Source organism: Hibiscus syriacus, unplaced genomic scaffold (genome assembly GCF_006381635.1).
Source record: "Hibiscus syriacus cultivar Baekdansim isolate YM2019G1 unplaced genomic scaffold, ASM638163v2 tig00000313_pilon, whole genome shotgun sequence".
Taxonomy (NCBI): domain Eukaryota; kingdom Viridiplantae; phylum Streptophyta; class Magnoliopsida; order Malvales; family Malvaceae; genus Hibiscus; species Hibiscus syriacus.
The window spans coordinates 65,909-92,541 of NW_024061779.1; the positions used below are offsets into that span (position 1 = coordinate 65,909).

Sequence of the window (26,633 nt, forward strand, 5' to 3'; positions counted from 1 at the left end):
ATTGAAGTAGTATCGATATTGATGTGGAGGTATTGACACCAAGAGTAAGGTATCAATATTGATGTGGAGGTATTGACACCAAGAGTAAGGTATCGATACTGTAATTGAAGATGAAATTTCAGAATGCCACATGGTATTGGTACTGAAGTAGGTATCGGTACCATAGAAGAGAAGTATCTGTACTGGGTGTAGAGTACCAATACTATTCAATCTGAAAGTTTAAATTAGATGTTTCATTTCTTTTATGTAAATGATAATTGGTTAGCAGTTAATTGAGATTCAATATTTATCTTGGACATATTGATGTGTAGATTTGATCAAAAGCATACCGAACGAATCGACGTGGTATAGATATTGAACGAAAGTTAAAAAGAATTTCGTTTAAGACTTAAGTGAGTCAAAGGTGAGTGCAACTCATTTATTTTATATTAGATATTAGGACCACTTGCGATAAGCTAACCTCAAGGGTTTTCAATCAAAAACAATTTTATTTACTTCATGCAATATCTTTATATTGTTTTATATAAATTATATTTTCGAAATACTGTTTTGATTTTATTAGTATGTGAATACGTTATACGTGAATGTGTTATACGTGAAAATGTTTTATGTGAAGATGTTCTATGTGAATGTGGTATATGTGAATAAATGATATTTTGAATAATGAAATGTGAAATAATTATATGGTTAAAGCCCAAAGTATATGTTATGAGAATTAGAGGTCCGAAGATTAAAGCTAAGACATGACAACATACACTTTGAAGACGATTAGATCAAAACAATTAGAATTGTAGGTGTTTTTTATTATTTTGTAATTTTGTTGGCATGTATCATAAAAGTTTAAATCATAATGTTCTGATCAGTTTTGTAACCATACTATTTTAAAGTTTATGTAAATATATTAAGTATTTAATTTCATTATGAAATATGAATTTTCAATATGAATTTTTTTTGTATAAGGGTTTCACCACTTATTCCAAAGCAAAAGGTTAAATTTTAAACGGATTTTTTCAAGAGTCAAAGTTTTGAAAAGTCAATGTGACACCTCAGATTCGTATCTGGGTCGGGTACAGGTTGGGGTGTTACACAATCCTATATGTCCTTACTCCTTCAATTTTAGCCTTTATCATGTTTCTATAAATAGAAAATTTTCACCTTTCGACATTCAGTGGATATTTAGGTAACCCTGCATAACATTAGAAACATGAGTGGTTGCACCAATATCGGGCCACCAAGTATTAAAAGGTTCCTAAATCAGATTTACTTCAAAATATACGGAAACAAAATGTATACCTCTGTTTTCAAACCATGTTTTCCTCTTTGGGCAATCAACCTTCTTGTGCCAAGGTTTGTTGCAAAAGAAACATTTTAGTATCTTTTCAACCCCTCCTTTCTGAGTTGTACCTTAAATGGTTGCTTTCCCCTATTCTTCCATTTCTTACTTGGAGATTTACCGCTACTAGAATCAACGTTTAAATTACCACAATAGGCAAAATTGGCTTGGGGAAGTTTGACCTTAAGATCTTCCCTTTGCCTTGCATTCTCTTGCAAGAGCATGACCTTAGTATCCGAAAGAGACCATTTTCCTTAAGTTGGTTGTATGTTCACTGAAATTGATTGAAATCATCACCCTTACATGATTTCAGCATGAACTCAACCAATACCCTCTCACCAAGATCCATATCCAAATTTTTAAGTATGTTGTAGGTATCCACCATATGAATAATGTGTTTTTCCGTTGACTGATCTATAGTGTACTCTTCCCTTTGCCTTGAATTCTCTTGCAAGAGCATGTCCTTTGTATCCGAAAGAGACCAGTTTTCCTTAAGTTGGTTGTATGTTCATTGAAATTGATTGAAATCAACACCCTTACATGATTTCAGGACGAACTCAACCAATACCCTCTCACAAAAATCCATATCCAAAATTTTAAGTTGGTTGTAGGTATTCACCATATGAGTAATGTGTTTTTCCATTGACTGAGCTATAGTGTACTCTCTATTAGATAAATCATTAATAAGAGCAATAACAATAGACTTATCCACAATGTCTGTCATAGTACACTTCTTAATTTCAGCCATAAATTCCCTCACATTATCATTCTTGGGCTGAGAAGGCTTAATATTAGGCGATGTGATAAGTTTAAGAAAGCTCATCATAAGCCTATTCAATCTATCCCACAGTTTCTTGTCTGTCCCAGGACTAGTATCGGTCGGTTTAGTGGGCTCATCCATAACTAGAGCTAAATCGAGTCCCAAAAGGCCAACATTTAGCTTGACATATTCGATCCAATCATTATAGTTCTACCCATTAAACTTGATACCATTGGCAGTCATATTTGACATAGTAGAAACCACTGAAAACATTTACATCTTAAATATTAATTGCTTTGAATTTAGACCACAATTCAGACTATAACATATACGAAAACATTATATTTAAATTCACCTTTGGGCTAAATCTAAACGCAACCAACAATCATCAAACATGTATCATTCTTATAATATATATAAGGTCAATCAATAAGTTTACTTTAACATACAAGTCATCTTTGGACGTAACTTATATATTAATTAAACAAAGTTTATAACCTACTTCAATTATTATTAACCATGAGTAAGATCTACCTTTGGGTAATCGTATAACTATATATTAATAACTATAAATGTTTATTATTCTTAAATGTCATTTATGATGCTACATCAAATAAATATTTATAAACATAATATAAATCATTTAATGAATTTCGAGTGGGCCACTTTGGTGGCTAACACACTCACTAAAATATTAAAGATTTAAATCATGATCCAAAATTGTTTTATGTGATCCTACACTTGCCACAGAAATGTCATTCACCATCAAATAGGGATTATATCATTGTTCCTTATCAAATTAACAATCAATCTAACATTATTATCATAATCAATTGTCAATTTGCAACTTCAATAAGAAAATACCTAAATTTCTTATGAAACCTTTAATAAGAAAAATACCCAAATTTTTTATGAAACCTAAATTGGTGATTTAATTCTTATCAAACCTGGCTTTGAGGTCAAATGTTAAAATCAATTAGTCTTGCATGCGGAAGCAATTAACACATAGGGATCTTGATAGGGTAATTAAATAAATCAAATCAAGTTCAAGGCATAATTATTAAGAATTACATTAAAAGAAATGAAAACTTATTTGATGATTCCATTATGCTAGATGAATATCCCAAAAGCAAGAAATAATAAATATTATCCAATCTCAATATTGTATAATCATCAATTCGCCTTGTGATGATATCAAGACTTGTTTGATTCTTGATGAAAGAATCAGAACCCCAAAACAGAGAGTGTTCTTATTTTCTTTTTAAGAGAGAAAAAGAGATAGCCTTGAAAAAATTGTCAGCTATGTGACTTTTAAAAAAATTGATTCCGCTATGTTTTTTAAATCACAAAATAACCAAAGACCCCTCTACTTTTCAGTTGCACATAACACCACTCAAACTTATATTTTCACGGTATGAGACGGAGAGATTTACACATGATAATTACCTCCTCAATACTACACTAATCATCATCATGTGTACAACGACATCATTTATCAGTTACTTCAATTATATGAATCAATATTAGAAATCAAAATTTCTAACATAAGCTTATGTAAGATGAAAACCAAGGGTGGACAAATCTATCGAGTCATTATTCAGCTTATTGATAACCAAGGCAGACTCAGATTCAAAATTCACGCTTTGTCAGTGGTTCTCTTGTGCAAACTTCATTTCAACAATAAAAAGCATGAATCTCCGTAAGTCTCGCTTCTATAAAATTTGGAGTCAATAAGCCATTACCTCAATGACAAACCTACAGAATCACGAGCAATAATGCCAATAGCAGCTAATCGTCTCTAAGGGTCGAACGCTCCATCAACATTCACTTTAACATAGTCAGGATTCGGGGGTGCCACTTGCCATCTACAACATGAACTGTGGGTGCTGGTCGATAATGAGGCCATTGCGAACGCCCATTGAATTGGGACCTGGCTGATAAGTATTCCTTTCGATGATGACGAGAAGCCAGGTAGGTTGAACTTTATTATCATAAACTTTTGTGTTATGTCTGTTTCAGATATTTCACAACAAGACTAAACCTGCAAAACCTTTTGGATCTAGTGCAAAGATCACAACCTTTAACCCTTGTAATAGAGAACTAAAGTGACTATAAAGGAACGTACCTTGTATGTCAGCCAAAACAAACATTTTCTTGGGCAAATGAATAGTCACACATCGCATGAAGAATAATGTCTTCCTCTAAACCACACATGAGACAAAGACTATCACCTATTCCTATTGCCCAAATATGACGACCTATAAGAAGACTCTCATGTGTCATTTGCTTTTGAAAGTTGATTGGAATACTTGTTTACACTTTATTTGTGAAGAATGAAATTAAAAGTGTTTTAAAATTTTAATTAAGAATAAAAATGAGATTCTTAGTTCTATTAAAAGACTGTACAAGTGAGAGTTTTTAGAAAGGATATAGTGAAATTAAACCTTCACCCACAATTGTGTAGAGGGTGGGGTTCAAGATTGAGTTTATTGTTTGTTAAATTGGTTGTATTCATTTGATTTTGTAGCAGTTTGTTGTTTTTTAATTTAAATTTTAGGTTTAAGGGATATTTTTGTTCATGTAGTAAATCTAATTTATTATTTTTCGTCCTTATCGTTTTTGCATCAATTTAGCCCTCGAAATTGTTTAAGGTGTTTATCCTAGCCCTTGAAGTATGATGACTGTTTTGAGTAACAAAATTGTGAGTCTTCTACGTCTATGGATTAAGTGATTAGGTTTAAAAAAATTATTAAACACGACGATTATAACAAATTCTCAAAATTTTATGATTTATTTCAGTGAGATTAAGGGATTAGGCAAAAATTTTGTAATCGTTATATTTAGTAAATAATTTAATATTTTATTATCTATTTTTTAATAAATGTCGCGTTATCATCAAGCCACGTCAGTAATATTGGCTGATTTGGAAATTGTTGGTGTTGAAAAACACAGAAGACTAACATTTATGTTTGTCAAAACAGTCAAAACACCTCAAGAGCTAGGATGAACGCTCTAAACAACTTCAAGGGCTAAATTGATGCAAAAAAAAAAAAGCGATAGGGGAAAAATTGATAAATTAGGTTTACTATAGGGACAAAAACTATAGGGACAAAAATGACCCTTAAGTCTAAATTTTAATACATATATTTTATTAAAAAAAATTCAAACTCATATTTTGTCAATTTTGAGTGAATTTCATGAAAACTAATTCTAGGAGAAGAAAGATGAGTGAAATATGAATATTTTTGTATCAATTTTACTGCAAAAGACAATCGATGATCGGTGATGATTGATTGCTAATGGCAGTTGAAAAGTGTAGTACCAAAAAAATAAATTTTTAAAAATTCACTAGTAAAATTGATACACTTCTAAAGTTTAATGTCTAAAACAAATTCATTTTAGGCATCAAAATAATCTTACCATAATGATGTTTTTTAGTGTTACATGCCACTTCAACAACCATTACTCATGTCATTGTTCCTTTATTGATTTAATGACACAATCACATAATTGAATGTAAAACTAAATTTCATTATTATAATTGACAAAATTAAAAATTTAGTGGTTTAAATGAATTAGCGGACAAAGTTTAGTGATATCTAGTGTAATTTACCCTAAAAAGTACATAATAAAAGTCAAAATAAAAGGGTAAACTACATGTTTAGTACCTAAATTATTATTTTTATTTCATTTTGGTACCGAAACTCTATTTTTGTTTCATCTTAATATCCACCGTTAAAATCTTAATAGTAATATTGTCATGTCACCATAAAGTAATGACATGTCACAGGGACGGATGCACTATGCCCCTTGGGAGCAAGTGCATCCCCTTTATTTTAGAAAAATTATAAAAGTTATTTTAATATATTAAGAAGAGAAAAAAATAAGAAAATTCACATACTCAATTACTTTTAAAAAATATATTTTAAAATTTTAGACCTTAATTTTTTAATTTCCATATCTGTCACTACTACATTTTTATTGAAAAATTTAAAAATGTTACGTCAAAAATTTTATTATTTTTGAACGATAAGATACCAAAATAAAATCTAAACTAAATATTAAATATGATTTTAAAAAATAAAACTTAAATAAAAATAATAATTTAATTACTAAACGTATAATTTATAAAAAATAGCATACAATTAAGTGAGGTTATTTAATTTGCAAAAGTCCTTGACATGCAATGTAATTTAATGGCGGCAGAACAGTTTTATTTTTTACGCTCCTAATTTTATTCTTATTTCTTCCGTTTATTACCCCATTTCCTTCATTGCAACAAACCGTCCGCTTCTTTTGGTGTATATTGTGCAATCGATCAATGGTTTCGCCCCTCCACGAAAGCCCTGATTCCATCCGTTTTCAAAATCATTTGTCTGAGATGCCTTTTATTGGACCCCCATCACTCTCAATTTCCACAACTCACACACAATAATCAAGTTCGCCTTCCTGTTTTTAGCTGGAGACCAACCGCATTGCGATCATCGTCATGTTTGAGGCCCAGGTAAGCTTCTTTTCATTCTTCTTTTTATATGTATATGCGTATATAATTTTAACGTTAGTAGTCGTACCTTACTGAATTTATATAGCTCGAGAATGTTATCGGAACTTGGAAGCTTATAAAATTTGATGTTGCTTTATTCATCAATCGGCAATTAAATTGTTATAGTTTCATAAGTATATGTTAAGAATCTAGAGATTGGAGTAACCTAATTTAATGTTTTGTTTTAATTAGATAATTTGCAACCATTGTAAAGTAGAATAGGAAACGAGGTGTGAGCCTGTGAGGTGATCATAACATAGACATAGTATATAACAGCTGCGTAGAGATGATAAGAGCGACAAAACGATAAATTAGGGTCAATTTTTTTTACCTGGCAGTTTGATTTCCATTTGTTTCTCGTATTCACGTATTCAATCATCATACGTGCCTGACCTATTTTGTTTTGTTTGTAAAATTTGCACCTGTTACTACTTATAATGGTGCCTTACGACAGTCAGCACTTGTTATAGTATAAGTTGTTTCTAGCTTTCTTTCAATGTTTCTGAATCCGTGCATATTGTTCCTTATTTGTAGGCTCTGCATTTGATTCGAAAATACTTGGGAGAGTATGTTCATGATCTCTCATTAGAGACATTAAGGATCAGTGTTTGGCAAGGTTCCTTCACAAATACTGTTTGTCCTTGCTTACATTTCTTTATTTCTTGTTTTTCCCCATATGTTTGAGCTACAATTGTTACATGAAGGTTTCTTATGAAAACAACTTGAGAAGTGAAACATGATGACACCGTTTTACAAACTATTCTCCCTTCCTACAGGTGATGTTGTCCTCGAAGATTTAAAATTGAAGGCAGAGGCACTAAACTCTTTAAATCTTCCGGTTTCTGTCAAAGCTGGTGTAGTGGGCACCATAACTCTAAAGGTAGCTATTTTTGTCATTAGGGTTTATTTTATTTTCTGTTGGGTTTATGTTCTGAAACTTCTGCATTGGCAAGAAATCCTACTGAAATTAGTATGCTGTAGGTTCCTTGGAAAAGTTTGGGTAACGAACCTGTGATTGTTCTCATTGATCGCATATTTGTTCTTGCTCACCCAACTCCTGATGGACGGAATCTTAAAGTAATGATTTTTATTTGTTTATATATAAGTTTCCTATTGTCAGAGCTGTATCTTTTTCTAATTTCCATGTGAAATCTTATTTTAACATTGTACAGGAGGAGGACAGGGAAAAAGTTTTTGAAGCTAAAATTCAACAAATTGCGGTAAATCTTTGTTTTTTGATAACAAATACACATATGTTGCTTATAACCTTGTGTGCATGATATCATTGTGTTTCCCCTAAGTATATTCTTGTTCAAACACTTATATTGCTTATAATATTGTGTATATAGTATCATTGTTCCCTCCAAGAATAATCTTATTCAAAAGTTTACTTATAAGAATAACTTTTTTCCCATGTCAAGTTTGTGACCATTGACAAGAATCCTTAATGTACTGATGTTTTGATGCCAAAGGTTTTCAAGATTTTGTTGAAACTTGGACATTAGAGGCTTCTTCTCCTCCTCCTCCTCCGTCTTTGACCCTTTCCATAGCTATTCTATATTTTCTCCTACTTATTTATTAGTGGCAGTGACTTTTTTAGAGAACCATTGGTTATTTTTCTGTTCTTATGCTGTGCTCTTTGGAATGTTTTCCCTTGTTTGATGTCTATAACTCTATATTTGCTGTGTAGAGATCTGTTACTGGAGCTCAGATTTACAGTGCACTTAATTTCCTTAACATCAACTATGCAGGAAGCAGTTTTGATACTATTGCATGTCCCTTTGTGAAATTTTTTATTGCCTGTAGGAAGCAGAATCAGCAACTCTGGAAGCGATATCTGGGTCGAAGCTGGAAAGTGTATGTCTTAGGATGTTAGGAACATTTTTTCTTCCTATGATTACTGCTTTATTTTGCTTTTATGATTTAATAAGGTATCTCCATTTTTTTTATCGGGTTATCGCTAATATACTTTTATATTCTTCCTGGTAAAATGTCGGTGAATGGCTCTTTGTATGTGAACTGTTTTATGTGTATATCTTTCATATATCATTTACACAGTTTGTTTTAGTTTTATTAGTTAATAATGTATCAGAAAATAGATTCCTAAATTGGAAATATTATGTAATTGGATAGGATTATGTGAATGTCTTTTTAGTAGTTACAATCCCAAACTTTAAGGTGGCATTTGGTTTGTTGGAATCCCTTGGAATTAGGGGGAATTGGAATCCAATTCCACCACTTTCTCATGTTTGGTTCAAGTTTTCAAAGGGGGAATTGGAATCCAATTCCATCAAGGGAGGGAAAGTAAATTCCATAAAGGGAGGGAAAGTAAATTACATCCATAACATGATGGAATTAAAATCCTTTGGAGGAGGGAATGTGAAATTTGACCATACTACTCTCATCAATCTTTTGGTATTCGGATAGGATTTTTTAAAAAAAATTTGGGATAGGGTCGGGTCGGGTTTTTTTAAGTTTGATATTTGGGTCGGGTCGAGTCTGTTTTTTTAAGTGTGATATTCGGGTCGGGTTCGGGTTTAGGGTGAAAAATACCTGACCCGACCCGAAAAAAATATAATTTTACCTTATATATTTAGGAATAATTACAATAATACCTCTCTATATACAATTTTTTTCAATTAAGTCACTGTTTTTATTGAATAAAAATAAATTTTTTATTATTTCGGGTCGGGTTTCTAATTCATATATTCGGGTCAGGTCGGGTGAAATTTTATTTCAATCGGGTCGGTTTGGGTCTCGGGTGGAGGTTCCCTTATTCTCGGGTCGGGTCGGGTGGACCAAAAACCCGACCCATGACCATCCCTAATTGGGATGATTTTAACTTATGATGTTTATTAGTATGATTTTTATAATTTATTGAAATGAATAATCAATCAATAAAATGAAAATTTAATATTTTTTAAATTTTTATAATATATTGCTACATGTAAGTTATAAAACAAACTAAAAGTAAGCAAAAAAATAAGGACAATTCTGTCATTTTATATTACTGAAATCAAATTCATCTGACATATCTGCGAACCAAGCAGAATATGGAATTGAATTCCAATTCAATTTCCTGCCAACCAAAAGGGTTTCAGATTCAGATTCCAATTCCTTCACAGATTCCAATTCCCTCAGAAACATTCCAGCGAATCAAACGTCACCTAAGGGATTGTATCCTTCCCTAGAATTAGTTACTTTCCTAGCTTAAGAGTTTCATAAGTTAAGACTACAACTTGCGTATAAATATGTAACACATCCTGCAGAACCTCCTGCAGAACCTTCAGCTGGAGAGAAATCGTTGTCCTGTAAGATTTCCCCCCTGATTTTCCTTAACATAGACTGAGTAATCTTGTCCATTTTGACTTCCTGTAGAAATAAGAAAGAGGGTCTCTTGCTTGAGATTATTCTCTGAATTGCTCTTTGTTTCTCCTTCATTCCCAATCCCTTGTTGTTTCAAGTTACGATAGATAACTTTGACATAATCTAAGATTGAAGCAACGATGGTATCATCTACCCCCATTTTCTCTCGACTTCTCTTCTTAACTTATAATTTTCTCTAAAAAAGTCTTTTTTCCATCCTTAAAAGAAATCCCCAGCATCTTGCTTATCTCCCACGTAGCCAAAGCTTTATCTAGGAACTCTGAGAAAGATGAGGAAGAGGCAGTAGAGGTGCTGAACTGACCAAGAGCTTTCGCTATTAGGTTTCTTTTGGTCCTTCTGTATACTTTGTCAAAGAATCCTATATGGGCCTTTTGTTTCAACAGAATTGGGATTAAAAGGGACAATCTGATTTTGGCACTCTATGTGAGTCCTTTGTTCAATGGAATTGGGATTAACAGATTGCAACTTTTTTGGGTTTGTGAAGTCAAGCAAGTTAGCTAGCCCAAAGTTATTTGCTGTATCCATCTGGTTTTGGTTGTGGCCCAAATCCTCATTTACTTCTGTCTGTTTCTGTACAACAGGTTCAATTGGCCCAACATTATTATTATCCTCTCTAGCCCGGTTTTTGATTTGGTCCAACCTTTCTGTCCCCGTGGCCACGTGTTCTAAGGAGACAACCTGAGCATTACTACCCGTCATTCTCCTCTGTCAATACCTGTGAACAGGGCTCTTATGGGGGGTTTGGTGTGTAAGCCAAAGAAGTTGGGGGTTTAGGGATTTCGAATATGTTGCTATTAAACAGGGCTCTTATGGGGAAATGGGTGTGGAAATTTGCTGCAGAGAAAAATTCTCGGTGGAAATCAGTTGTGTGTTGTGTTTACAATATGGATCCTAATTCATTGATGAACCGGAATACTTGGACAGCTCGTACTTCTTGGATTTGGAGAGGAGTTAAGAACTTTTAAAGTGATGCATTTGGGGACTGTTTTAGGAGAAATTTGTGTGTTAGAGCTGGAAATGGAGAAACTGTTCAGTTTTGGCATGATGTTTGATTGGGTTCGGTTCCTCTAAAAGATAGGTTTCCAAGGTTATTTTCTCTTTCGAATAACAAAGAGGGTAAGGTTGCAGAATTCAGATTGTACAATGATTAGGGTTGGGTTTGGGATATTCAAATGAGAAGGAATTTGGTGGATTGGGAGGCTGAGCAGTGGCTGCAAATTATCTCTCTATTGAATAGCTCTTCTTTGTCTCTAGTAGAGGAAGATTGTTGGATTTGGTTGGGAAATGGAGAGGGTGTTTTACAGCAAAATCATTCATGAAAACTTATTTTGATAGAGAGGGTATTGATCAATTAGAAAGTAATTGGGAAAGGTATGTTTGGAAAGGAGTAGCTCCACCACGTGTGGAATCTTTTGTATGGCAACTTGCTCATCATAGAGTTGCGGTGAAAGAGGAACTGCTGAAGAGAGGAGTTACTGGGGTTGAAGACTCTGTCTGCCCTATGTGCAGGAAGTACAATGAGTCGGTTTCTCATTTGTTTCTTCACTGTGAAGTGGTATGGGTTTTGTGGGCTAAGTTTTTAAAGTTATGGAATGTTTTCTTTGTGGTTCCTGGTTCGTTGATGGATTTCTTAATTGTCTGGGATGACTTAGTGCCGCGATCTCATATATGAAAGTTTATTTCAAGAGCAGTGTTGTGGTCTGTTTGGAAATATAGGAATGAGGTGATTTTTCATAATGGGAAGGTAGATTCAGCGTTGTTGTTCTTCATTTCACGTTTCAGAACTGTTTCTTGGTTTGAAACATCAGTTAAGGATGTTCATTTTCATTTCGATTCCTTGATGGGGGATTTAAAACTAGCAGATCAACATGTCAATCTGAATAAGAGGTATCTTCCTTCTTCTAGGTGGAGTCCTCCTACGGAAGGGTTCTTAAAACTAAATGTAGATGGTGCAATGGTCAAAGGTTGGGATAAGGGTGGAATAGGTGGCTTGATTAGGGATGGCAGTGGGTTGGTGCTTGGGTCATTTTCAAAGAAGGTAGGGGGAGGTCCTCCCTTACTCGCAGAGCTTTTGGCGATCAATAGAGGGTTGATTCTTATTGAGGAAGTTGAAGCTGATTTCTTTTCAAATCAGAGGATCATTTTGGAATCGGATTCTTCTAATGCTTTGAAGTGGATTAATAATCCGAACCTTAGTACTACTTTGTTTCAATCCTTGGTAAGGGATATAGCTTCTACTGTGGAGAGGAAGGGTATTATCACAAGGCTCATCTCGAGAGCAGCAAATTGGGAAGCGGATGAATTAGCTAAAGCTAGTATAGGCTGATTTTTAGGTTTGTGTAATGGTTAAGGTGTTATGCCTTGGTTGTTCTTATTTAGGGAGTATTAGGGTGTGTTATGTTTTCAGATTTATGGTTTTCTGTTTTGTAAGAAGTTGTTAGTTGTTGAGGTGTGGAGGTGTATTATTGTTCTAATTAATAAAAGTTAGAGGCACTCTTTTCGTCCTTCCAATGTCCTTCATGTTATGTTTGTAACATGTAGGATAAGAAGGGGTTTTTAATGAGGCCTTATTTTATCAAAAAAAAAAAACCCTGTGAACACCTCGGTGTCCCCGAAGAGGAGAATTCTGCCTCACACCTTTGTCCATCATCATGTCCACCCGTCCTGAGATGTGCGATGAAACTGTCATTTTGGTTCTCATTAATCTCTTTTTCACCCGAGGCTGATCTAATTGGTGTAATCCTCGAGACAGTGTTTTCCAACCTACCATGACTACCACTTGTCTGGTTATCATTGAGCCATTCAACTACTCTGTTATGAGTTTCAAGTTGAGATGGTTGGGTGCCATCAGCCACCTGGGGGATCCGATCACCGTGAGCCTCCTCTGCCGATGAGTCAGATTTCCCTTCTGGGTCTTCTTTTGAGTTCTGGGCATAACCATCTTCTGGTTTTAAAATCGCCGATCCAATCTTGATTCCGATCTTATAAGTCATGCCTTCCGAGAGAATAGAGACTGAATCTGAGATATCAAAAGGACTCAAAATTCTCATCATCAACTTAGCTATTGTGAGATCCCTTTTCTTAACTGTTTCCTCCCTTATACCAACCAACAGACCCCAACGACTTGCTAAGTTAGTGAACAGAGATTCATGCCAATAGTTTAAAGGCACACCTATTAATTCAACATAACAATAAGCCATTGGAGAACCTATTTCCATAACCAGACGGTATAAACAGTCAAACCAGTAGAACAATTCAGTCTTCTTATTTAACCAAGCTTCTCCAAGTTTTTCCTCTGATTGAAAGGTGACGATGACCGAATTCCACGTATAACCCCATCTTGTTATTTTAACGTCTATTCCATCGTTGTGCAGGCCTTGTCGTACAAGGTCGATCTCATAATCAGATTTCATGACACCTATTAGAGACAGTTTTAGCCACTCATTCTCCTTTGCTGGAATGAAGACGCTTAACGGCTTTTCGACTTCTTTGACTGCTCCTTGATTAGCTACTGCATCCTTGTATGATTCTGTTTCTGATTATAGGGATTTTGATTTTCCTATTGCAATTAAAAAAGGAAAAAAGAACTTGCACCACAAAAATCCCTCTTTACCTATTTATGTCCTACAAGAACTTTTCCCATAATTACAAGGCCTTCCTTACTAGCCTAAATACCATTGTCATTCCAAAAAAAATGTGTTCGAGGCATTAGAAAATAAGAATTGGAAGAATGCCATGCAAGATGAGATGGAAGCACTTGAGAAGAACAAAACATGGGATTTGGTGGAATAGTTAGAAGGGAAGAAAACAGTGAGGTGTAGATGGGTGTTTACAGTAAAGTACAAATCAGACGATTCTTTAGAGAGGTACAAGTACTGGGCAGGCAGGCAGTGTGCAGATTAAAGAAGGCTTTGTACGAGCTAAAATAGTCCATGAGGGCATGGTTTGGAATTTACCAAATTGATGTTGAGACTGGGCTACAAACAAAGTCAAGGTGATCACACTTTATTTGTGAAACATTTTTCTTTAGGGAGAGTTACTGGTTTATTGGTTTATGTAGACGATATCATAGTTACAGGTGATGATTTGAATGGAATTGATGACTTAAAGAAGTTTTTGGTGAAAGAATTTGAAGTCAAAGATCTTGGAAGACTAAAATACTTCCTTGGTATTGAAGTAGCACATTCACAGCAAGGGATCTTCATATCACAACAGAAATACACCCTAGACTTTTTGACAAAAACTAGTAAATTAGGATGCAAACCAGCATAAACGCCAATGAAGTTAATCACAAACTTGGAGATACAATAGAGGATGCAACAGTTGATAGAAGTTCATATTAGGGACTTGTGGGAAGACTGATTTACTTATCACACTAGACCCGACATTAGCTATGCAGTTGGAGTGTTGAGCCAATTTATGCACAATCCTAAAGAATCACACCTAAAGGTAGTGAATCAAATCTTATGGTATTTGAAGGGCACAACAGGCAGAGGAATTATGTTTAAAAAGGGAGAAAATTTGACTTTGGAAGTCTATATTGATGCATACTATGCAGGGTCCATTGTTGATAGAAGATCAACTTCAGGATACTGCACCTTTCTTGAAGGAATTTAGTGACATGGAGAAGCAAAAAGCAGAATGTGGTGACTAGATCCAGTGCAGAAGCTGAGTTTAGAGCAATGACACTTGGGATTTATGAATTGTTGTGGCTTAAGATTATTTTGGAGGATTTAAAGATTAAATGGGAAGAACCAATGAAGTTGTACTATGATAATAAATCAACAATCAATATTGCTCATAATCCGGTTCAACATGACAACACAAAACATGTTGAAATGGATAGGCATTTCATAAAGGAAAAACTTGACAGTGGACTAATTTGTACTCCCTATGTGTCCACTGGAGATCAAGTTGCAGATATACTTACCAAGGGACTTACCTGGGAAGTATTTTCAGAAGTTAGCAAGCAAGCTGAAGATGGAGGACATCCATTCTCAGCTTGAGGGGGAGTGTCAAATAATAGATTCTTAAATTAGAAATATTATGTAATTAGATAGGATTTTGTGAATATCTTTTTAGTAGTTACAATCCCTAACTTTAAGGGATTGTATCTTTTCCTAGAATTAATTACTTTCCTAACTTAAAAGTTTCCTAAGTTAAGACTACAACTTGCGTATAAATATGTAACACATCCTACAGAAAATATATAAGTTTTCACAGAGAATTACTACTTTTGACATAATGCATTCGTTCTCACTTAATATGGTTCTTTTTACAATTTATTGCGACTCATTGCTAGCTCTTATTTCCCCCTCTGTTTGAGTTTATGTGCAGCCATCTCCTGGAAATTCATGGCTTGGTTATCTGGTTGCTACAATTGTTGGAAATCTGAAGATAACTATCAGCAATGTACATATCAGATATGAGGATTGCATCAGGTGGTGGTTGTGTGCTATTTTTAATGTTTTCATATGACCATTTTCAGTTTTTTTGTTTTTCTTAAGCTTTGTAAACCAAGTTAGGTTAACCTTTCAATCTCTTGATTACTTACATATTTGTCTTTGTTGTCCTTTACTGACCAGATCGCTTTGCTTTTAATTGACTGTAATCTTGTAGTAATCCTGGTCATCCGTTTTCTTCTGGTGTTACCCTGGCTAAGCTTGCTGCTGTTACTATGGATGAGAAAGGGAATGAGACCTTTGATACCAGTGGTGCTCTTGATAAGTTGCGTAAGGTCAGCTCTTTATTTTTTTTTCTTTCCATATAACTCATGCTACCGTCCTTTCGAAATATAGGGTCTGAATCAAAATAGAGTTCTGTTTACTGGCATTGTTTTCCCTTGTTCTTAAAGCTAATAAGTTTACTTTGGAAATTTCTCAAGAAAAGATGACAGCTGTGTTTGAATTTTAAATAAAATCCGGTTTGATTAATGGTGATTGCCTTTTCAAGTTGTAATGATCAAAGGTTCCTGTTCTGATGTTTCAACCTCTGTTGTATGTTCGCTTAGTGCATTACTTCGAATTCTGAGGGGTTGGAATGGATGTATGAATCAATTAATCCATGATATGGGCTACTTAAAGTTGTGACATTAAATGCATTTTTATGGTTACTCAATGTCATAGCGTATAGCTTCCATCAAAGTGGTATGAGGCTTCTTGAATTGCAGATGAATCTCATTAGTAGCTCATGGGTTAGGCAAACATTTTCTTTGCATTGAATTATTGCAACTCAATTAAAAAATATGATCTATAGTTTGGATATCATTCCATATTTGAAGAGGAGAAAATGTCAAACTAGGTCGTGAAAGTGGCTGGCATAATCTAAACAAGTCCATATGCATGCCAAAACTGAAGAATGAAGACCAATTTCAACCAATGTTTGTCAATTTTTTTTGATAGGAAAGTGGCCTCGTTAAAAAACCCCCTTCTTAACCGTCAAATTTAAATGAAAAGAAGATGGTGGGCACATTCTTCTCTTGAACATTTAGATTTTTCCTGCTTTTCCTTTTAGGTTTAGTCTTTGCAAATTGTTTGTCATGATTGCTACTGCTTTCTTTTGTTTATGCTAATGCTTGTGTAGTTTGTTTTCAGTCTTTGCAACTGGAGAGGCTTGCTATGTATCATAATTCGGATAACCTGCCTTGGAAGATAGATAAGAAATGGGAAGATCTTAGTCCCAAAGAATGGGTTGAGGTTTGACTCATATGTGGAATTATTATCTTATTTTCTTCCATAATTCCATAGTTTTCATTGTAGCTGGCGAAGGTTAACTGAAACATTACAATAAATTTTATGTCATTTATTCTTCCGATTTTTTTTGCTTAGCCAGGTATTTGGAGATGGTATAAACGAACCTCCTGCTGACAGTGAAGTGGTATCTATGTGGGCTATGAATCGCAATTACTTGGTGTCACCAATCAACGGAGTACTCAAGTATCATCGACTTGGAAATGAAGAAAGAAATGACCCAGATATCCCTTTTGAGAAGGCTTCTCTTGTCTTAAGTGATGTCTCCTTGACTATTACAGAGGTTTCTATACTTTTTTTTTCATGTATATTTTTAATTTCTCCATTCTATTCAAGTCTTGAGTTTCACCTGTTTCTCCCTTCCTCAGGCACAATATCGTGATTGGATAAAACTTTTAGAAGTTTTTTCAAGATATAGGACATATGTTGAAATTTCCCATTTAAGACCTTTGGTTCCAGTTTCGAAGGAGTCTTATGCTTTGTGGTGGCGGTATGCAGCTCTGTCGTCATTGCATCAGAGAAAACTGTGGTACATAAATTGCACTTTTTTGCAAATATTTCAATTTGATAATTACTCATAAGGGTGCATCTTGTTTGATAATCTGAAAAATTACACTTGAATTAAATATTTTTTTCAAGATTGGTTATATATATATATTTCATCTGCTTTGTGAGTAAAATTTTCCCTCGCTTAACTATTTCAGCTATCGGTTCTCATGGGATCAAATTCGGCATATGTGCCAGCTTCGTCGACTTTACATTCACTTGTATGCCGGTTTGCTACAACAGTCATCACGTCCTGAAAACTTAGAAATTCGAGACATTGAGAAAGATCTTGACTCAAAAGTAATTCTTCTATGGAGGTAACAAGATTTAGCCTTGCTTAACTCTCAGCTCCCCCCTCTGAAGTGAAGTCAAAACTGGCCATTGATTTGACGGAAAACTGTGTTCTTTGTTGAGTTAAGAAATTAGTTAAGCAATTACTAAAATAATTCATTTAAGCTCAAGTGACAATTAGATAGGGTAGCTTACAAAAAGCAATAGTAATCATGCATGGCATAACAACTACTGCATTAATTTATCAGGCTGATAACTTTTATGCCTTTTTTATGTAAATTAGTTTTCAAGGTCCTGTATCAATGTCTGTTTCTGTTTGATGTATGGTGTATGTAGTAACCACCACAGCCAATGAGAAGCATTGTCAAAGCTTCAACTGCGGTTGTGCTTTTACGCTAATATTCTTTCTATTTATCTTGTATTTATGCAATCAATTTCTCTTTGAAAATGGAAAGGTTTTTGTCTGAGTAGTTTTTAGAAATTATATGATGGTGAAACCTCTTGTGAAGCACGTCCATAGCTGCACACTTGCTGTACCATTAAATTATCCTAATGTAATATGGTCATGCATTTGATGTGGGTGGACATTTGTTAAATGCCTCCAGATATGCATCGATTCTGAATGTTCTCTTGGTCTGGCCCTTTGCCATAACTTTTCTTTTTGTTCAAATACTCTCCGGGGATTACCATTATCTATGTTTGCTCCATTATGTATATTAAAATTTTATCCAATTGTTGAATAGGTTGCTCTCAGTTTGTGTATGTAAATATGTTATTAGAAGTGATCAAAGGTAATGTTCAGTTCATAGTTTAACAATATTTCATGTTTAAGCAAGCCCTTCCGTTCAACTTTTTCAATTTCTACTTGTATCAATCAGGTTACTTGCACATGCGAAGGTTGAATCTGTGAAGTCTAAGGAAGCAGCTGAACAGAGAAGGCTTCATAAGAAAAGTTGGTTTACATTGGGATGGTAAGTGGAAATGTAATAGGATCACTTTGTTATTCAGTTCTATGATTATTATTTCTTCCCCAAAATCCCCCCCGCCCAGCCCCCTTACTAATGTCATTTTGCAAATTCTATTCAACTTAATCTCAGGAATGCACAATCTGAAGATACATCTGATGGTGATGCTTTTGATGGATCACAATTTACGGAGGAAAGGATGAGTAAAGAAGAATGGAAAGCAGTCAATAAGTTACTCAGTTACCAGCCAGATGAGGAATTGGTGTCATATTCAGGGAAGGACATGCAGAACATGATCCAATTTTTGGTAACTGTATCTATTAACCAAGCTGCTACGAGGATCATCAACATAAACCAGATGGAGATTGTTTGTGGTAGATTTGAACAACTCCATGTGTCAGCAAAATTTAAACATCACAGTACCTACTGTGACGTAACGTTAAGATTCTATGGTGTCTCAGCCCCTGAAGGTCCACTTGCTGAGGTTTGTTTGAGTACCACATTAAGGATAACTAAAGATATCCAATTAAGATGAATAGCATAGAGGATCTTATAATCATATCAACCTGTTCATTGTTTTTATTTTAGGTATCAAGCATGTTTTAATAGATTCAAAATTGTTTGTGCTGCCAGATGGAATATATATGTTTGTGTGTGTATTGCCTGATATTGGTCTTTCATCTGCAGAGTGTCTGCAGTGAGCAAAAGGTGAATGCATTAACTGCTAGCTTTGTACAGTCACCTATGGGAGAGAATGTTGATTGGAGGTTGTCAGCTACAACTTCCCCCTGCCATGTTACGGTAAATTTCTTTGATCCTAGAAGGAAAAGGGATTTCTGGGTTTGCATCATCTTACAAATGGATATAGTTACTTGCATTACTCATCTTGACTTGTGCTTTGTATCTTGTGCAATTGATAGTATCTTATAGACCCCTTAACTATAACAATACTGTTCTGATGATCTCCAGAATTGGCTCCAAGCCTTTTCAGTGAGGATGATGATGATCAATATGAGAGAGTGACAATCCTTTATAGATTCATAAAACCTCTCAACTTGGTTTAAGGAAAGAGAATGTGGCAACAAAAAGGGTAGTCCATTACTGACTCATCAAATGTCTAACTGGCGGCTGTCTTAGGGGTTATATAGTTTGTATTCAAATCCCTGTGGAGGTAACAGAGGAAACTCTGCACCTCCACTAGATCTTCTGAGACCTTCTGGAGGCCCTTAGCACTCTAAGCCATTACAAATTCCATTCTAATTCATGACAAAACCATCATGTTCATGTTCTAAAAGTCCCTTAACGTTTGTCTTATGGCTTTTGTAGGTTTTGAAGGAAAGTTATGATCGTTTTTCTGAGTTTGTGAAGAGGAGTAATGCAGTTAGTCCTACTGTTACACTGAAAACCGCTAGTAAATTGCAGGTAATAGCATTAATAGAATGAGAATAGCAATATCCTCTATATCCTTTATGCTGATCATTATTTAAAACCAATTGCAGACGAAGATCGAAAAAGTGACTCGTCGAGCACATGAGCAGATTCAGACGGCGCTTGAGGAGAAAAGCAGGTTAAATGCTTTCCATTTGTTTGATCATTTTAATATTTGTCCATTTTTATCACAATATATTATGTTTATGCTTTGTATCTCATTTGACATGCCAATTGGAAAATATACAATGTCATAAGACAAGTAACGCATTATATATATATATATAACAAGGTACACTATAAATTAGGACAAAAAATAACCCATGCATTTTAAATATTACTTTTGTGCAATAATTTATATAGACAAAAATTATCCCTTTACTTATCTAAAGATACATTCTCAAATTTAAAATTTTTAAAAAAATAATCAGTTATTTATAACTCCAAAAGGAAAAAGTAGATATATAAAAAGATAATATTTTTTGTTTCCCTACTTTGTATACAACTAACCATTTATCGAGCAAATTTAATTGTTTAACTATATAATATATTTTATTTTTAAATTGTAATATTTTATATTCTAATGGATATGATTTGCAAAAATGGTTCAATATAACTTATACAAAGTAAAAAAATAGGTCAATATATAAATGTACATTAAATTATCAAGCAATTAACCTGATAAAATTAGAGGTTTAGAGGGTATTATTCGCTGGTGCAACAAATGTGGAGGCAGACACCTTAGCTAAGGCAGGAATTGGTTGAGAGAAGGTTCCATGGATTAGGGGTGGGGTGTGGAAATTAGAGTTTTAAGAAGATTTGCGTAAGGAGAGCAAAGTGTTGTACTAGAATCATTGTACTACTGAGTTTGATATTAATAAAACCTTGAGGTACTCTTTTCCTCCTCCCGTTTTTTGTTAAAATCCACCTGGGTTTTAGCAATTATGAAAGGGCTTTGTAATGAGGCCTCCAATTTTTATAAAAAAAACATGTGCATTGCACTGGTTTACAAACTAGTTATGATCAGGGATTTAAATTGCGGTTGCGTTTTTGGTTGGGTTGTGTTTATCGTAGTTTTGGACATAACAAATGCTATTGCATGTATTGCGGTCGTGAATTTTTTTTCCCAAGGAGTTGATTTTTAAAAAAAAGGAACTGGTTTTTTTATAAAAAAATTAAATAACGGAACAATAGCAGCCCGCTACTGCCGCAATTGGCCGCTATCTGTTAAATTACGGCTGCGATCCACCACTATTGGTGTGATTCAGCTTCACACCCCTGTTTTCCACGATAGCAGTTTCAGCCGCCACCGCTACTGCTATATAGCGGCCGCTATTATCCCTGGTTATGATATAAAGGGATTGAATTCAAGAAACGTGTCATTGAAATGATTGTTTATTTGAGAATGCATAGCTGTGGATGAGTAAATAGATGAAAGACTATATAATTGTTGGCATTAGTTAGTTTTTGTTTGACATAAATTGAGACAACATGAGGCGAAGTTAGCTAAAATTATTTACTTTTCTGCTTGGTTTCTCAGATTTGCTCTGGACATTGATCTTGATGCTCCAAAAGTTAGGATTCCTCTAAGGGCACGTGAATCTTCCAAATGCGACAGCCATTTTCTTTTGGATTTTGGTCATTTTACATTGCATACCATGGTATGTGTATTAGCTATTGATATCTCCAATTTTCATTAGTTACCTTTCTTTGGTTACTTCATTAATCTTTATGACAGGAGAGTCAGTCTGATGAACAGAGGCAGGATATTACTCTCACTTCTACATATCAGGAAGGGATATTGCTGCTTTTTTCACAGATTGTGGTTCTGATTGCCAGAACTGCACTTTGGTGAAGCCAAATTCTAGTGATCAATCAACGGTGATGTCACCTAGGTTGGAGAAGGTTGACAATTTTTATTCTCTTATTGATAGGTGTGGGATGAAAGTAATTGTTGACCAAGTATGTTTTTCTTTTTTTCTTTTTTGCATCTAGATGAGTTTCATATTAAAGTTCTAGAAAGAGAACTCATTAAGTTATATTTTTGTATCATATTGCAGATCAAGATTCCTCACCCAAGTTTCCCACCCACACGTGTTTCTGTTCAAGTGCCAAAACTTGGCATTCACCTTTCTCCCGCAAGATACTGCAGACTTATGGAACTTCTGAACATATTGTATGCTGCTATGGATGCCCGTGTTCAACCTAGTGTTGTTGATTTCCAAGCTGGAGTGGCTTCTTGGAGTGCTACAGATCTTGCTACTCATGCTAAAATCCTAGTTTGGCGGGTTGACTTCTAACTCCATTGTAAAAGCTAGTTCTATAGTTGCTACTTGCTTTCCATACGCATCTGATTTTATCCATTATTGTCTCTGTTGGTTCAGGGTATTGGAAACTCTATTGCTTCGTGGCAGCCCTGTTATGTCGTTTTATCTGGATTTAATCTTTATGTCTTGGAATCTGAAAAATCTCAAAATCACCAGCGGCACTTGAGGTTTGGAGCTTTCTTTGTCTTTGCTGCTGTTCGTTAGCTATTAGGTTGCTATTCTGCAGGATGGTAGTTTTGCAGCCTCAACTTTTTGAAATTTTATTGTTTTTTTTTCACATTTCATTTGATTATTGATATGTCATTTTTGGCAGCTTTATTCTAAATTTTAATTTTGGAATCCTGCAGCATGGCTGGAAGACAGTTGCATGAGGTTCCACCAACGAATATTGGTGGGTCTCCATTTTGTATCGCTGTGAGCCCAAGAGGGGTGGACACTCAGAAAGTGAGTCACTTGGTTTTGTAAGCAAAGAATTGTTTTTTCACTAGATGATTCATTAAACCGAACCAGAAAAATTCCATCTTTCATTTTTTGCTGGTTGTCTCAAAGAATCCGTTCAAATCTAATTCTTGAAATCTTTTAATTAGCACACTCGAGTGAATGGATGCTGCTTTAAATTATAAGAGTCTTCCATTTTGTTTTCTTTCATTAATACAAACATGAATATCTTTTCCAGGTTTTGGAGTCATCAGGTACCTGGGTTATTGAATTCCGAGGGGAGGAAGAGAAGGTCACCTGGTTGAGAGGACTTACACAAGCCACTTACCAAGCTTCTGTATGATGATGATATAGTTTTCCCTTTAGTTGTTTGTATTTTTCTTCTAGCCTCTTATTGCTTGGATTTCGTATTCATGTAGGCACCTCCACCAGTTGATGTACTAGGAGAAACAAGTGCTGATATAAGTGAAGACGATGATCCTCAAACAGGAAATTCAAAGGCTGTTGATCTTTTTATTAGTGGGGAATTGGTGGAGACAAAGCTGTGCATATATGGGAAGGTCTGTGGTTGTACAATTTCTTAAATGCTCTGATGGTTAACCGATGACTTCTAAGAAGAACTAACTTTAGCCAATGTCCTTTTTTAATGTCTGTTATTATATATACCGATTGAGAAATTTTATTGCAGACAGGAGAGGGTGCTGCCGAGAAACTAGAAGAACGGCAGATTCTTGAGGTTCTTGCTAGTGGTGGAAAGGTTTGTGTCTTTTGCTATTTGGTGTGGTATAAGGTAATCAAATGTAGTGTTATTAATAAAAACAATATCTGAGACATTTTAACTGACGTCCAACTCAAACTTTTTGAATTTGTTTCTTTAATTTAATTAACTTCTTTTAATCCATTTTCCATTAGATTATGGCATATATGTGTAGCATCAAATATCCTAGAAAATTAGGTTTATTCTATTGTTTTCCTGGGTGCTACATCTTTCAATGATACTGATGATTAGAGAGCCCAGCCTACTGTACCATGCCTTGACATACGGAATAGATGGAACTTAATGGAGTAAAATATCCAGCAAAAGTGCGATGTAATTTACAATAAATTTGAAGAGACCCTGCTTTTGGTGATCTGAAATTGGAAAGAGAAACAATAAACATCCTGTCATCTTGCTTGTAACTCTTATTCAGACATCTGTATCTGCACCTTTAAATCTCAACATCTCAGTCATACCGCTTCTGTTTACGAATAGTGGTAGAAATTGCCGTGGATAAATTTTTATTTTTTTTACTTTTGTAATAATTAGTGGAACATTATCTTCAATTTTTTAATCCAATTATAACATCTATATTCAGTTCAAGCGCATTAGAAACTGGTTTATTTGTTGCAATTACCTATTTAGCGATATCGTTAACAGGTGACAATGATTAGTTCAGCGAGCGAGCTTCTGGTTCAGACAAAGTTGCATTCACTGCAAATTAAGGACGAACTGCAGGGTCGTATGTCTGGCAATTCACAGTACTTGGCTTGTTCTGTGCTGAAATATGACAGTTCACTTGAATCTAAACAAACTTGTGAGGATGGGAATGAGATGTCTGTGACACACCTAGATGATGATGATGGGGGTGATGATGACGGGGATGATGATGATGATGATACTTTTAAGGATGCTCTGCCTGAATTTATTTCTCCGTCTGACGCTGGTGCTCTTCCACAATATACGGATATGATGGATGCCTCCGGATACGAGTCTGATGAAGTGAAAATTCATGAACAAGATTTAATACAAGGAAAAGGACTCTCTGGGGAGATATTTTATGATGCACAAGGTGGTGGTGATTTGGATTTTGTATCAGTTACCTTCTCAAAGAAGGGTCCTAGTTCTCCTGTTTATGATGGTACAGACACACAGGTACATAAAATGAACATCATGGACATCCAATCGAATTTGATGGTTTGAAATTGATCTAACTAAGCAGGCAATTTGTTAAATTGAAAATTTCAGATGAGCATTCGCATGTCCAAGCTGGAGTTTTTTTGTAACAGACCCACACTTGTTGCTTTGATTGGATTTGGCCTTGACCTAGGTTCTGGGAGTAATACAGCAAGTGCTGTAGATGTAAATGAAACTTCGAAGGATAAGACGGACAAAGAAAAGGCTGAAGAAAGTGGTTGTATTGAAGGGTTGCTGGGATATTATAAAGCTCGAGTTGTATTTGATTTGAACATGGATATTGATAATGTCACTGTGTTTCTAAACATGGAGGATGGATCTCAGCTGGCAATATTTGTGCAAGAAAGTTTCCTGTTTGATTTTAAGGTGAAGAGAAGCATCTTTAATCATCGAATAATGTTTTGTAGTTTTAATTTTCTTCTTCATGTGTGACTTAGGATTCTGTTCCATATTTCAATATTCTCACTTTTAGAACTTTCCTATTAAGGTCCATCCTACATCCCTTTCTATTGAAGGCACATTGGGAAATATGAGACTCCGAGATATGTCACTTGGAATAGATAATTGGTTGGGTTGGCTATGTGATATACGTAATCCAGGAGTTGAATCACTTATAAAGGTACATTGCTTTGCACATATATATATATATATTAGCATTTGAGGCATTTAGGTTATTTTTTATTGTATGCCAGTTTACTTATTCCACATTTTCCTTTTCCCAGTTCAAATTCAATTCTTTCAGTCCCGGGGATGATGATTATGAAGGGTATAATTACCACTTGTGTGGGCGACTTTCTGCTGTTCGAATTGTTTTTCTCTATAGGTTTGTTCAAGAGGTATGATAAGATACATATGAACTATTTACAGTTTGATATTTTGATCTATAAATTACTGGGAACTTTGTTCGGCAGATAACAGTTTATTTCATGGAGCTTGCCACCCCACATACAGAAGAAGTAATAAAACTTGTTGATAAGGTTGGCGATTTTGAGTGGTTAATTCAGAAATCTGAAATTGATGGAGCTGCTGCTTTGAAGCTGGATCTCACACTCGACACTCCAATAATTATAGTTCCAAGAAATTCAATGAGCAACGAGTATGTTTAATACCCAATTATCTCCTCATATCTTGCACTCATTTGGTTGACCAATATATCTGTTTTCTCTGATATACCTTCCAAATTTCTTCATTAAACAAGTTGCAGCATGTTGCGATCATGTGTTTGAGATTAATTGTTCAGATCATCCAAAGTAGGCTGAAACTGTTTAGCTCATCAAAGGGAAACTGAAACCTTTGGACTCCTTAGACAGGGACGCAAATCTCTTCAGTTTTTTTTTTTTTATAGAAATTCTGCTTAGCGTATTTTTTTCTTTCATATGTCACTTTAAATAAGGACCAGCCTTCTTAGATAAATTGAAAACTTATTCTAGAAGGGAAATGAATCAAATGAAATTGAAACATAATCAAGAAACCTAAGGAAAGAAATAAAAGCGTAATCTAAGCCTTAATTCTGCACATAACATTACTCCTCTCTTGTAGAAAGAGCTTGTCCTCAAGCTCGATATTATGTTTTTCGAAATGTAGTAATTTTATTGGTAGAAAGAGGGGTACACATTGTTAAGGGTCTCGTTTCAAAACCTCCGTAAACCTACATATAGGAAAAAGAGTGCACCCACAACAATGGGCAGAGATTAGAGACAAGAAAACACGGATACTACCCACAAATAGAACACCAAAACATTAGGTAATACAAAGAAGGCAGAACACATCCAATTCGCTATGCAGTATCCATCAATGCTAAACCAGAAAACCGCAACCCCTCTTGTGACTGTCCTTCCTATTGAACCAGAACCAGAACCATGCCAATTTTCCTCCTAGGCCGAAGACAAAAACCAACTTGGTCTCTATCATT

The 26,633-nt window shown here is 34.9% G+C and overlaps 1 protein-coding gene across 1 annotated transcript in view; it reads left to right on the top strand.

Annotated features, from left to right (window-relative positions):
• Positions 1 to 6,359: 6,359 nt before the first annotated feature.
• LOC120160726 overlaps positions 6,360 to 26,633 on the top strand; it is an 86,546-nt gene continuing 66,272 nt past the window's right edge. The window contains 31 exon segments of the mRNA XM_039171106.1: positions 6,360 to 6,597; positions 7,171 to 7,252; positions 7,413 to 7,516; positions 7,618 to 7,713; positions 7,809 to 7,856; positions 8,443 to 8,493; positions 15,361 to 15,464; positions 15,643 to 15,760; positions 16,617 to 16,718; positions 16,855 to 17,055; positions 17,141 to 17,301; positions 17,477 to 17,635; positions 18,488 to 18,580; positions 18,707 to 19,058; positions 19,262 to 19,375; positions 19,901 to 19,996; positions 20,074 to 20,141; positions 21,543 to 21,663; positions 21,741 to 21,768; positions 21,771 to 21,964; positions 22,063 to 22,290; positions 22,387 to 22,496; positions 22,677 to 22,773; positions 23,006 to 23,104; positions 23,187 to 23,327; positions 23,456 to 23,524; positions 24,185 to 24,679; positions 24,773 to 25,087; positions 25,209 to 25,340; positions 25,444 to 25,557; positions 25,633 to 25,817. Coding sequence (XP_039027037.1) covers positions 6,583 to 6,597; positions 7,171 to 7,252; positions 7,413 to 7,516; positions 7,618 to 7,713; positions 7,809 to 7,856; positions 8,443 to 8,493; positions 15,361 to 15,464; positions 15,643 to 15,760; positions 16,617 to 16,718; positions 16,855 to 17,055; positions 17,141 to 17,301; positions 17,477 to 17,635; positions 18,488 to 18,580; positions 18,707 to 19,058; positions 19,262 to 19,375; positions 19,901 to 19,996; positions 20,074 to 20,141; positions 21,543 to 21,663; positions 21,741 to 21,768; positions 21,771 to 21,964; positions 22,063 to 22,290; positions 22,387 to 22,496; positions 22,677 to 22,773; positions 23,006 to 23,104; positions 23,187 to 23,327; positions 23,456 to 23,524; positions 24,185 to 24,679; positions 24,773 to 25,087; positions 25,209 to 25,340; positions 25,444 to 25,557; positions 25,633 to 25,817 — 4,292 coding nt within the window. The 5' untranslated portion in view covers positions 6,360 to 6,582.